This window comes from Nomascus leucogenys, chromosome 10, assembly GCF_006542625.1.
Source record: "Nomascus leucogenys isolate Asia chromosome 10, Asia_NLE_v1, whole genome shotgun sequence".
NCBI classification, from domain to species: Eukaryota; Metazoa; Chordata; class Mammalia; order Primates; family Hylobatidae; genus Nomascus; species Nomascus leucogenys.
In genome coordinates, this window is record NC_044390.1 from 39416390 (window position 1) to 39430659 (window position 14270).

General features: G+C 38.7%; 1 protein-coding gene across 6 annotated transcripts in view; it reads right to left on the reverse strand.

Annotated features, from left to right (window-relative positions):
* The window catches only part of HMGA2 (high mobility group AT-hook 2), a 140967-nt gene that overhangs the window by 111436 nt on the left and 15261 nt on the right, over positions 1 to 14270 (reverse strand). The window contains exon 4 of one of the 6 annotated variants that reach the window (XM_030820043.1): positions 10556 to 11487. The exons of 4 other annotated variants lie outside the window; for them this stretch is intronic. In XM_030820043.1, the coding sequence (XP_030675903.1) occupies positions 11446 to 11487 (42 nt within the window). In that variant the 3' untranslated portion in view covers positions 10556 to 11445. Of the gene's footprint in view, positions 1 to 10555; positions 11488 to 11881; positions 11945 to 14270 lie in introns of those variants that run through there. One more of the 6 variants, XM_030820042.1, reaches the window with a different exon arrangement.

The following is a 14270-nucleotide window of genomic DNA, read 5'->3' on the forward strand; positions in this document are numbered from 1 at the left end:
AATGGATTGTATGAATGTCAACATCCTAATTGAGATCTGGTTCTACAGTTTTACAAAATGCCAGCATTAGGGGAAAACTGGGCAAAGCGCACAAGGCATTTCTCTGAAAGAAAAGGGGGCTAATTTTTCTCTCTACCAGAGAAAGGGCATGAAAGAAAGTTTTATTTAAAGAATTTTTTTATTTTGAAAAACAAATGTGTAAGGCTATCAAAATGTTCCTTTCTATCCTGATGTTTCTCTTATCTAGCAATCTACAGAAAATGTGGAGGGCCTTCCTTCTGACCTTTTTGTAAAAGGAACAGAAGATGTCAACAAGATAACAAACAACGTAGGTGGAACACAGGATATCTCGAAATGTGTACCTCCATTAGCCATTTTTCATGACAAACACTTTGAAATGTCCCAGCATTACACATAGTTCAAAAATTCTGCATTAAGTTAAAACTCATTAATCCTGTAAGAGTTCTTATTATGATTCATGAGCATGGGAAGCCTTGTTGTAAATACAGTGCGATCATCTCTCCTAGATTAACTACAGTGTCTGGAACTGCATTCCCACACATCTGCCTCAGCTTTTACTATGGACTTTAATTAGGGAACCTAATGCTTTGGTGGCATTCTCAAATTTGGATATTCCTATTTGAGATCCAAAGAGAGACGGGAAAAGCAACTGAATTTATTGAGCACTCACGATGCGCCAAGCACTGTGCATTGAGCTGCCTAGACCAGGAAGGGTGGGACCCCTGTGCGGCGAGGATGCAGGCTCATGCCCCAGACATGACATCACATTACCACTCTGCCCGCTCAGAATCACTGACTTAGGAGGCCAAAAACGATTAAGCGATTCAATGGCTAAGGTCACAGACAGCCATAGAGAAAAGGGCCTCGGGAAAACAGCATCTACAAATCCCATATGGATCACTGTGGCTGATTTTATTGGAACACTGAAACACGTAAAGTAATCTGCAAGGATATTTAACCACATTCCACTCTAGACTACTCAAACTTATGTACTTTCAGCCCCATAATTAAACATGAAACAAAGCTGAATTGAGGCAAGGAAACCAAAAGATTAACACAGTACAAATATGGGGGGAAGTTTCTTGCTTCTAGAAACTTGAACAGTATATTCAATAGATTTAAAATATTAAGCCAGTATCACATGTAAGTATTCATTTAAGCATTACCATGTCCACGCTACTTTCTTTTCTCCCCAGCTTCAGTGCTCTTAGACAGTCCTCATGGTTCAGCTCTCACAGCTAGGGCAATCAATTTTCCAACTGGTCTTCTCCAGTGCCACACTCCCAGTTCCCCACACATCAGTCCACAACCTTCCCCCTCAGACTGTACCACTGCAGACATGGCCATTGTCCTCTCCTGCCTGGGATCACTGCCACCTTCCAGGTCACTTCCACTCCAAGCAATCCTCAATGTCCCAAAGTTTCCTTCTCATTTAGATATGTTTTGTCCATGATGTTCTGTTGGAACTTGGCAGTGACTGTCTTAGGAGACGAATTCTAAAATCCTCCTCTTCAATGTCTACTACTGGAGAGGTCTCTTCTGCTCATCTCTCTCTCCAGGGCACTTCACCTGTTTATTACCACTTAGATCATCTGGCACTCTCTTAACCTCACCCAACTCTGCTTATTTATTCACTACTTCTGCACACTAACCCAATACCTTTCAGGTTGGAATTCTTTTGATATGTCTCTGTGATACATCTGAAAGTTGTCAGTTTTAGACTTTCAACCATAAGAGCAGATGGAAATGGAAAAAGAGTAAATGCCTCATAAACCATTAGATAAGACAAGGGAAAAGCTGAAGATAGCAAGCTAAGTGTTAGAAGTTATATAAATAACAGGAACAATTTCATTCACCCTATTGTAGTGTATGAAATTTTAATTATTATTATTATTATTATTTTTTGAAGCAGAGTCTCACTCTGTCACCCAGGCCAGAGTTCAGTGGTGCAATCTCAGCTCACTGCAACCTCCATCTCCCGAGTTCAAGCGATTCTTTGGCCTCAGCCTCCAGAGTAGCTGGGATTACAGCAGTGCGCCACCATGCTCAGCTAATTTTTGTACTTTTTTCTTTAGTAGAGATGGGGTTTCTCCACGTTGGCCAGGCTGGTCTCAAGCTCCTGACCTCAGGTGATCCACCTGCCTTGGCCTCCCCAAGTGCTGGGATTATAGGCGTGAGCCCTTGCATCCAGCTAGTGTATGAAATTTTAATTGCTGATACTTACTGCTGTAACCTTATGATTGCAAGGTGCTTTATTTGTAAATTACAAATTATTATATTATTCTGACCACAACCCAGAGAGGAAGACAAAGAAGCTATGACAATTATTATCCCCCTTTTACATAAGAGCAAGCAGGTTCAAGGACAAGTCACCTGTCCAGGGTCACAAAGCTAGAAATTCATTAAGTTAGAATGCAAGTCAGAAAGGCCTTTCATCATGAATGTAGTGTTCCATCTGCCATATCATTTGAAGTCTCATTCAGAACCATGATTAGTGGGTTAGAAAAACAGGACATAGTGAGAAAGACTTGGGAATGTTATTGTGGAAAATGGAAAGCTGACAACATATTTTCACAGGGTTTAAAACTAATGATTTTTTGTTGTTGTTGTTGTTGTTACAGGTGCCCGCCACCACAGCTGTCTAATTTCTTGGTTTTTGTTTTTGTTTTTGAGATGGAGTTTCGCTCTTGTCACCCAGGCTGGAGTGCCATGGTGTGATCTCAGCTCACTGCAACCTCTGCCTCCCGGGTTCAAGTGATTCTCTGGCTTCAGCCTCCCAAGTAGCTAGGATTACAGGCATGCACCACCACACCCGGCTAATTTTTTATATTTTTAGTAGAGATGGGGTTTCACCTTGTTGGCCAGGCTGGTATCGAACTCCTGACCTCAAATGATTCACCTGCCTCGGCCTCCCAAAGTGCTGGGATTACAGGCGTGAGCCACTGTGCCAGGCCAAAATAATGGTATTTTGAGCATTTACTAGGTACTGGATACTTTAGCTAAAACTACAATGGAGATATTACCAGCCTCATTTCACAAAAGAAGAAATATAGTCTCCGAGAGGTAACAAAGGCCTAAGGTTAGTAAGTGATAAGGTTCAGACTCAAATGCAGATATGTTAGGACCCGAAGTCCGTACACTTCACAGTACCCCAAGTAGGAAGATATGTTTTGAAGAGGAACATAGCAGATGTTCTCTGTCACCATTAAGAACAAGACAAGAGGAAATGGACTAAGAACTGTAAAAGGAGAAATTCTAGGTTGAACGCATGAAGACCCTCCTGTCACAGGAAAGACGATTAAACTTGTACACCACTGTCAAGGATGCTCATGAAATCTCCTTTCTAAATTGCTTTTTTCATACACATAAGGATGTTTTTCTACCAAAGATAACTTCAAGACTCCAAGTGAATTAATCTAAACATTTTCTTGGACACAAAAATATCTCAGACTCAAAAATAAAAAAAAAAAAACCACAGGATAAAACACCCAAATTTTCATACAAATTGGGAAATTTTGTGTTTGCCTTATGGATATAAAATGTCAGCTTCTCTAAATGTTTATTGTAATATATTTGTTTCAAAGATAGCAAATAGTAAGTCTGAATACTTACCACATTATTACAATCCCAGCAGAAAAGTCTTTTTTTTAGTTAAAAAAAAAAAAATTCAGTCTCTTCATACTGTGACTATGTAAGGCCAAGCTCTCTCACACTATACACAGTCCAAGTGCATTGATCATTCTGTTAAAGCAATAATATACATAACCCATTTGCTTTATCATAGCAGGAAACAATGCAGTACAAGTGAGTTTAGTGTGAATTAGTTTCCTGTAAATACTGTGGCTCCCTAAGAACTTCCAACAGTGCAAATAGGGTCATGGCTGTAACAGTTTTGTTCCCACAGGTCTTAACAGTTGAAAAGGATCCCAGTTGATCTCCACTAAGATGAGTGATTTAATAGCAAGGCGGACTGTATGTTAGAAAAAATTACCTATTTATTGCTTATAAAATTATGGATTTTAAATGGTTTTATGTAGCTCATCAATTGTCTAAACAGGACGGAAGGCACAAAACTTTAAGCCTGGCTGATTTGATGACAAATTTTAATATCCACAAAAAAGTCAACTACCAATAGAGGAAGGGCAATACTAAATAAAAAATAGAGGCTAGGCACAGTGGCTCACACCTGTAATCCTAGCACTGTGGGACGCTGAAGCAGGCGGACCATTTGAGGTCAGGAGTTTGAGACCAGCCTGGCCAACACGGTGAAACCCTGTCTCTACTAAAAATACAAAAATTAGCCAGGCGTGGTGGCAGACACCTGTAATCCCAGCTACTCGGGAGGCTGTGGCTCAAGAATCGCCTGAACCCGGGAGGCGGAGGTTGCAGTGAGCCAGGATCGCGCCACTGCACTCCAGCCTCAAAAAAAAATACAGAGCCTACCATTGTCTTGGTTTGGTAGTGTGGAAATGACCACTCTTATTTAGGAAAATCTCAATAGCGAATCCAAACAATGTCATTAAACTCTACCACATTGCTATGAAATAAATTACAATAAGGAGAATTAGGATTGGGAATGAGATAATTTTCACCAAATATATATGGAAAATATATAGTCCAAAGATATGAAAGGGGAATAAGGGATTTATTTATTGATTTGTAAATCAAACTGTACTTTCTCTTAAAAGAGAAATTTTAGATTTAGTAATAGCACAGAATGCACATGTTATAAGATGGACAGCATTATCACTCATTGCCTTTTCATCCTTTCCTTAAAACTTATAAGGTGTGCATCCAGTGCCAAGAATGTCCATCCCTCAAGAGAATGAGGGGCCACAGAGATGGCCATGTACATACTTTCTAACTCCACTCCTAGGAGAGTGGGCCCAGGCATGCGAATGCCTCATCAAGTTTCCACTAGAGAATTTAAGGAATACTGAAGTTGGACTACCTGAGAGAATAATGGCAGGAAAGAAAATGTAGGGACAGAGACCCTGTAATAAGGAAATTACACTCAAGGATCAGCTTCTGACACAAACTGAGTAGCATGTATCTTCTCTGACGTCAGAATCATTCTGAACAGGAAATAATAAGGGACCGCAAAACAAATAGTGCTTTCTAGAACATTACCAACCATAATCGTATGAGTCCATGTTCCTCCATGCACATACAGTTATTATCTCACCTTCCTGGGATTTAGTGATTCCTGCACCAGGGAACTGCCTTAATATTGAAGATATTTGGGTTTTCTGGGAACTTATTAAACCTGCACTTCCGTTATTGGTAATGCTTAAACTTTTAAGTTATGTAACATTGCTACCTATTATTCTAACTGTGAAGTACTTACTCCCATGTTGACATAAACCTAGGGTTTCAGATTGTGGTCCCCAGTAAATCTTTAGTTGTACACCCTACTGCCTTAATGGATCACTTCAAGTGCTTTCAAATGCCCTTGAAAGAAACAAATACAGTTATTGACTTTTTACTTTTCTTTATTCTCATATTAGTACTAAAAATTAACAGAAAGAAAATGGGACACAGATAGGCCATTAAAATAAGTTTTTGTAAAAAAGAGAGAGAGAGAGAGAAACTACCTTAGAAAATTAGTTCATGAGGTTTGGCCAATAAAGCTGTCTTCTGTTTTTCTGATGATCCAAAATTGTGACAAAAATCCTTCTAAGGTACGGCATAAGAGTCTATTTTGGAAAGCAGAATTCTATTTCCAGGAGTGAGGGAAAGGAAACATTAATATAGGGCAAGACATTCGAAGTTTCTATTGGGCCTGGGTGACAGTGGCTAGCAGCTTACTTCTTTAGTGGAGAGGCATAAGATGGAATTCAAAATTATTACAAATACTGCTTTGATGACTATAGGTTGTGCTTTTTAAAAAAACCTACTGTAGCCTCTTTGGAAATACAAACCATTAGTTTGGTTTTTTTTTTTAAGTCAAAGAATGTAATTCAAATCCACATTCATTACTGGAAAACAAAAATTCAAAGGCCATGCTTTGTACACACTAAAGAAAAACTGTCATCCTACTCACCGAACATTTAGTAAGCACCATTATGGGCTTGAGACTGTACTAACATCAACAATTATGACCTATTGAGAGCTTGCCACATGCTGAATAAAGTTTTTTTGATGGCTTCTCATTTAATTCTTATGAAACAATCCTACCAGACAAAAACTATGATTACCCTTTGTTTTACACACAGGGAAACTGGGGCTGGGATGATCAGCAACTTGCCTTGATTAAGCTGATACCTGAACCCAGGCAGTCTGAGCTCTTAATCACTTTGCTGAATTCCCTCCTATGTCCTAGGTGCTGAGGGTAAAAAAAATAGGAGATATGCACCCAACCCTCAAAGAGCTCATTTTAAAACACAAAGGGCTGCAGTATTCAGAAATATTAAAGTATATAATTAAGTTGCTATAAGACCTGGTGATTTTAAAATTATTTGATAAACATAAATTATATTGAGTAAGCACAAAGAGGAAAAATAAGATCACCATATGTTAAATGGCTCAACAGAATTTTCCTGGTTTTTCTGATTCCCTTTTTTTCCCTCTTTTTGGAGCCTGTACCTGACGATTTAACGCCCGTCTTTTTAAGCCAATACTAACTAGATGAAATTTGACTACTTTGATAAATCAAATCTGTATACATTTTGTATTAGCTTTAATATCTGCTGTGATGATAATGAGAGAATGTTACCCCAGGCACACAGCACACAGCACAACCAATTCATATATCATATATAAGTGTGTGTGTGTGTATGTGTATATATATATAGTATGTATGTATACATATACATGTACATTCAAATTATGGTGTTAATATAGGTAAATTCAAATAGTGTGTCATTAGGATTTGGAAAGCAATATAATTACTTCTATGGAAGGACTTAAATTCTAAAGAGCTCAAAATACTTGAAAACTGTAATTTAATTTAGCCTCCTAATATCTAAAGCATAGAATAATAATTTACCTGGCAGGCATCAGGTTATCTCTTTAGAGCTCCCCAGACTATAAATTCCCCAAAGGCAGCCCCACCTATCTTGTCAGCCTTGACATCCCTAGGACCCAGCACAGACTTGATTCATAATAATGTCAGAAGGCTTTGGCAAAATGTTTAGACAAATAGGAAAATCACAAAATCAAAGGGTCTCAGAACTGGAGCTCTAGGGTTTAAATGATCCAGCCAAGAAAGAGACAAGCAACCAAATAAGTGAACAACAAAAAAAAAGTGTTTCAGTAGCCTCTGTCTCTATCTCTGTCCTGTACACGCTGTGCCTTCTGCACGACATCACGTTTAAAGAGGCACTCGAGGTGCATTTTCTGTTAATGCACTGAAATTACAGTACAATGTGATAACATGGGCTTTCTTTGGTCATATAGTTAGGGTTAGCTCTGTGGCCTCTTAACACCCAAAGACTTTCAGCATCATAAGACAAATTCTCTAAACCTGAATTGAAAGAACTACGTTCCACAACCTTAGTCTAATGTAAGCATAGATTTGATGCCATTCTTCTGAATCTGAACAGAGGCGAAAGACTTGCCAGAACAAGCTTGACCGGCAGCCATTCATCGTTTACTAAGGAAATGCTCAAAAGGGGCTCTTGTTTACTATAGCCTCCTGAAAAAGACTTTTTAACTAACTTATAAAACCACGTTTATTATAAGAATGAAAAAATAATGAATGAAAAACAAATTTCAGTGTCATGGCTGCATTCAGTGATTCCTGAGGACAGGGTTGGGGGCGAGCCTGGATGTAGATAATCTGAAAACCTTATGTTGGCTGTTATTCTCAGCCTCCTTCTTACCAAGCCTTTTACCAGAGCTGACCCCCTGTTCCTGACCCTGCCCCCATCTGGTGGAGGCGCTAATGAGCAGTGAAATGGCCAAAGGGCAGGCAGCAGGGGGGAGCAGAGAAAACAAAGCAAAGAAGGGGACAAGAGGCTGGATCATCACAAACTCAATAATCAGTCCCTGGATGATAGAGCTGGCTGGAGCAATAAAGGTTTTTGTGTTTTACAACCGTAAATGCTTGACAGCCATTAGTTATGGACAGAATGTTCCTGTCAGGCACTTAAACATGAGAAAAGGCATGGATAAATTAAGCAACCTGCCCAAAGGTATTCAGCCCATCAAAATGCAGAGGTCCTTTTTTCAATCTGGAGTACAAGGAGTAGGCTTGATTTCATCCCATCTTTTGTCAAAAATGTTTAAATGTTTATGTCAAGTATTGAAGAGTTTAGAATCAGGAATTCCTTGATTTTTACAAAAAATCTTAAAGGCCGTGAGCAGTGGCTCACGCCTGTAATCCCAACACTTTTGGAGGCTGAGGTGGGAGAATCACCTGAAGTCAGGAGTTCGAGACCAGCCTGGCCAACATGGCGAAAATGCGTCTCTACTGAAAAAAACAAAAACTAGCCAGGCATGGTGGCGTGGGACTATAGTCCCAGCTACTCAGGAGGCTGAGATAGGAGAATCACTTGAACCCGGGAGGCAGAAACTGCAATGAGCTGAGATTGTGCCACTGCACTCCAACCTGGATGACAGAGAGAAACTGTCTCAAAAACAAAACAAAACAAAACAAAAACAAAAACCCTTATAAAAGCCGGCTCCACCTTTAAAAATACAACAAAAATGTTCTCCTGGAATATAATCATTTTACTTGTTTACCTAGTAAAAAAAAAGTGGCATATTAATTTTATTAATATACAGCATGAGGATTTCCAACCTTTTAGAAATATTTACTACCATCCATAAATACTCACAGTAAGGTGAATATAGGTAAATATGTGTATGGGAGTAGGGATAGCATGCTGTGTAAGGAAAGTCTTACATACATTTGTCGTCATACAAAATGGTCACTGATTGTACATTTGTCATTTTATTAGAATTAAAAATTGAGATTACTGTCTTGGCCAGGACTCTATTGATCTGATGATAGCATATGGAGAAATAAGATATTTTTATGAACTACCTCCTGTCTAGAATTTGCCACTCCACACCAGTGAGAAAAATCTCTTCTTCCTTGGTGATAGTCGATGCTATTTTGGCACAGCAGCAAAGCCACTGGAGCTTCAGACTCTGCAGTCATGTTTTTTTTTTTTTTTTTTTTTTTTTTTTTTTTTAGAAGTTCTCTGTCATGGTTGTGGCGATCTCGCTCCTCCCCTCCCCTTCTCCTCCCCTCTCTCTCCCCCCCCCCAGCTAATTTTTTTTTTTTTTTAGGACGTTCACGTGGTCTCATCTCCTGTGATCGCCTCTCCAGTCTGGATACACGTGGCCACCGCCCCCAATGTTTTTATAATCCTAATGGTTAGGGTCTGGTAGAGGTTGGCCATGCTAAACTGGATGAACTGGCTGACCAAGTAGGGCAGATTATCAATCTCTTTTTTTGAAAGTCTTCATTTAACAGAATAATTAAAAATATCACTTACATATTAAAACAAATGAAAAAGATGTTAGTATTGAACCAAAACATGAATGATCAAATTCAATTCTTGCCTTTTAGATATGACTTATTAGTGTTTTCATATTTAATCTTTTAATTTTAAATAATCATTTTAGTGAATTTTGTGGTAAACTATTAAAATAAGATTAAGTTACTTTTCCCCATAGGGAAAAAATTTGAAAAGTACTCTATTTTTATCATGGAATATTGCAAAGGAAAAGACAGTTTTAGAAAATATTACTTACCAACTTTGAATGCATTGTATGCATCAGCAAATTTATATTTAATTACTAAGCATATATTTTAAAAACGCAGTTGCTTTAAAAAGAGCATCTCCTGTTTTTTAAAGCATGTGATAATGGCAAGTGTCTAAGGGAAAATGATTTCACCTTCACACATTCCATTAGCAGACAGTTTTTGATGTTATATCAAAGCTATTTCTTCCCCCCCGACTCCAGTACAAAGTTGCAATTATCTGCAATCTGCATTATTGGATATTCCTTTCTAAACATTGCAGTTATATATTTCAGTTTCTTTTTTTTTTTTTTTTGAGATGGAGTCTTGCTCTGTTGCCCAGGCTGTAGTGCAGTGGCATGATCAGCAAGCTCACTGCAACCTCTGCCTCCCAGGTTCAAGCAATTCTCCTACCTCAGCCTCCTGAATAGCTGGGACTACAGGCATGGACCACCATACTCAGGTAGTTTTTGTATTATTGATAGACATGGGGTTTCACCATGTTGGCCAGGCTGGTCTCGAACTCCTGGCCTCAAGTGTTCTGCCCGCCTCGGCCTCCCAAAGTGCTGGGATTACAGGCGTGAGCCACCATGCCCGGCCACTTTTAACAAGGAAAGTCTCAAATTACAAACGGCTAAAAGTTTTTGTTTTCTGTGTGCGTGTGTGTGTGTGTGTGTGTGTGTGTGTGTGTGTGTGTGTTTAAGTAGCAAACCTCTGGAGGGAAAAAGTAATGGACATGAAAACTTAATGTCTTAGCTTCAAAATCAGATTTCCAGGTTCTTCAATACATCAATGCTTGGGATCTTTAGAATAAAGCCAAAGAATTCCAAAACCAAAGAATGTGTGTAGTAGATTTTATTTTGATTCAGTTCTCCCTTCTCGATCCTCAAATCGTCACTTAAATTTCTAGATTTCTACAAACTAGGGGAAAAAAACCCTTGTTGTCTTATCTAGAATCCTCACATTTGACTAATAAATAAAATTACATCACTTTCCTGTGTATCACAAGCTCTTTAATAAGAGAAAGACAACTGCTCCCCTTCAAAAGCAATGGAATGGAAATGCATATTTTTAAATCAACATATGGCACACACCCCATTACCAAATAAAGGGAATCAGCAGCCTGAGAAACCAGCTGGGGATTGCTGGGATCTTTCTAGTGACCAATTCAAGTGAAGTTTAAGCATCTGGTCCTTGGATCAATTTCCAGATCAATCTTAGTATCTCCAGAAAGATTTTTTTCTTTTAAAAACCATTAATTCATATTGGGAAATATTTTTCTTCTGTTGTTAATTTCCTTTCTTTTAAAATATTCTGAGAACAAAACACCTAAAAGTATCACTTGTTCCCATTGATGTAGTCTTCATTGTTTGGTTCTTGTTTCTTTTCCTCCAGAAGCACTAGCTGCATCACTAAGCAACATCTGGATGGAGGATTTTATACATGAGGTTAACAACTTTATTACTTCATTGTATTCTTGAGCCTGAGCCCCACTCTCTAAAACTTTCTCCAAATACTTTCCATCACTAAACTAGGTATGTGACGAGCTCCTTTCCTAGGCAAGAATAGAAAAATGCAAATATTAAATGCCAAATTTCAATTGGCAGGACTGGCTAATGGAATTCTATAGAAGTTCTGAGAATCAGCACATCTCTGTACGTACATCTTGAGGCAAACAGCAGAAATACTTCTTTTCAAACTGATGAACACCACATGACACCAAATCTCTACTACTGGAAGAAAGGCTTCCAAGCTGCAATGTAAAACTCCCCCTTAATAGCAAAGAGAATTAAAATGTTCTTTAGTATTATTTATAAGCAGTTCTTAAACTTGATTAATATTTAGCATAAATATATTGAGGACATAATGATACTAACAAGGGTACTTGTTTAGTCTGACATATAACTCTGTTACTTCATTCTATGTGTAACTACTGGTGGCTGTAAGTAATTAAGGTTTAGCCTACAGCTAATGTCAAAATGAAAGTGTACAGTGAAATTAATCATAATTTCCCACATTTACTGAGCACTTCCTATGTGCCATGCTCTTTATTAAGCCCTTTGCATGCATTATCTCATTTAATCCTTACAACTCTATGAGAAATATACCTTTTGCAGATGAGGAAACTGGACCTTTAAAGGTCATGTGATTTTCTCAAGACTCCAGTTAGCTAAGTGATGGGCCAGAATTTGAACCCAAGCCATCTGAATCCAGAGCCTGAGCTCTTAACTATAAAAAGCAAGGAAAAAAGAGACCCAGTTTACCTCTAGCCTCTTCTACATACACACACACATGAAAATCAGACCACCTCATAAAAACAATAGATCTGAAATCCAGTTCTAACTAGGGGGATAAAAAAAAAAGACGAAGGGAATTAAACAATAGAAGTGTTCTTAAGCAAATCTAATTAACACACTCATTAGATCACTGGATTGGCCAATGCTTCATCCCCTCTGAAAGCAAGACTGATACAAGTTTCTCTCCTGCACCTACCCACACGGATCCCAATTACATCACATCACAGGATTCCTCGGTAGGTATCTTTTCCCAGGCCTCTTACATGAATCTATAATATCTACTGGAACAAGTTTTAGAAGCACAAGAACTTTAAAACAAAGCAAAATACCCCACAAGAATAAAAGGGGAACAATTTGGCTTCTAACCCATATACCTAATGAATCCAGTCGGTTCAAAAATATATCTCTAACTCAAGGAAATCGGTGAATGACACTGTTGGAAAGAATTGAACTTGCTATAAAGTATAAGCCCATTTCCTATGGAAAATGCAATGATTTATTTCTTCAGTACAAGCTTTCCAGCAAAGAATGCCATTGAACGGAATGCCTTGCCATGACTGGCTGCATACTCTACCCAACAGAAGATATACAAGCAAAGAGGAAACACACTGTCTAGAAAAAATATACAATTTCCTTTTATTTCCTCTTCTCAGTAGAACAACTCTTCTTTGGGGACCAAATCAGGGACTTGTAACAATTCACCACATAATATTTTCCATTCTCACAGCCAGTAAAAATTAGAAACCAGGAGAGTCAAAGAAAATGGCCCAGCTATTCTCAGAAAGGCAAGGATTTCTGTGGTGGGGGCCTCACATGTGCTTCTTACCCAGCAGGAAGATGGGATGCCTGGAATCCAGATCCCCCCTAAATTAGCAAGAACCCGTTAAGAAAAAAAAAACATATAAATCCTTTAATTGCTCTATAGTTTACTCATGCTTGGCTGAATCATCAATTGTTTAAGGATGTGTGGTGAGAAAGAAAACTGTAAAGAAAGGTAGATGTAAACTGAATGACTTCGAAGTACTAGGGCAGGCTGTAATTAATTAGCTGGCCAGATGTGGAGCCATAGGAAGGTTCTGAGAAGACAGGACTCTAACTTATGGAGGTGAATTGGTGACCATTATAGGACAGCCCAAAGGCAGAGGAGATGAAAGGCTGAGAGAGTTAAGAGGCCCCATTTGATGGAGGTTAGTTTGCTGGTTAACTGCCACTGTATTTGCTTGCAATTTATTTTATTTCATTTTAGCCATATTAATCCCATGGCTTCAAAGAACTCATCTATTTTCTATTATGCTGCCTATTAGAAAGATTATACATGTCTTTCTTATTAATTAGTTCAATGGTATGGGATGTCCTTTCAGAGTTCTGATGCTTAGAAAACAGCAGATCTCTATTTGATATGTATGCCAGTATCAACTTAGTCAACAATGTGCTCATTAGAGTATAATGGAAGCAGCAGTTTTTGACTCTGAGACTAAGGCAAAAAAGGCCTTGCAGCTTCCTCCTCAGTTACCAGAAAATTCCCAGAGGGAGCCCTGAGTGCATGTAAGAAGGCCGATTACCCTGGGGAGGCCATGTACGGGTGATCCAGTGCACGCACTCCCAGATCCGCCCAGATTTCCAGCCAATCTTGATAAAGCACCAGATTTGTAAGTGAAACAGCTCCAGATTCTGGATCCCAAGTATTAGAGTCATCCCCTGATGCTTGAGTCTTCCCAGTGGAGGCCCCAGACATCATGGAGCAGAGACAAGACTTTCTGCTCTACCCTGCCTATGCTTGACCCAAAGAATCCATATGCATAATAAAATAGTTTTTTTTACACTAGTAAGTTTTAGAGTGGTTAACTAAGCAGCAATCGATAACTGGAACCATATGTACAACAAGGAAGGTGATAAACCCACTGTTTATGGAACCCATACCTGAAATATGATGTTTAGTTCTAGGTGACATCTTTCAAAAGATTAAAGAACAAACATGTTCAGAAAAGAATAACAAGAATGTTCCTTTATGGGGAAAAAATGAGAAAACTGGAGTATGTGTTACATACAAACACAGATACATACAAACAGTATGTGTTAATTGTCCTCAACCGTTTGCAGGGCTATCATGAGTGAAAGTGAAAACAATTACTCTGTATATTCCCAGGAGGATGACCTAGAGACAGTGGACAGAAGTTACAGGTAGTCAGATGGAATAATTTTCTAATGTTCAGAGCTTTCCTAGAAGAAAGAGGCAGCCTTGAGAGGTAGCAAGTTCC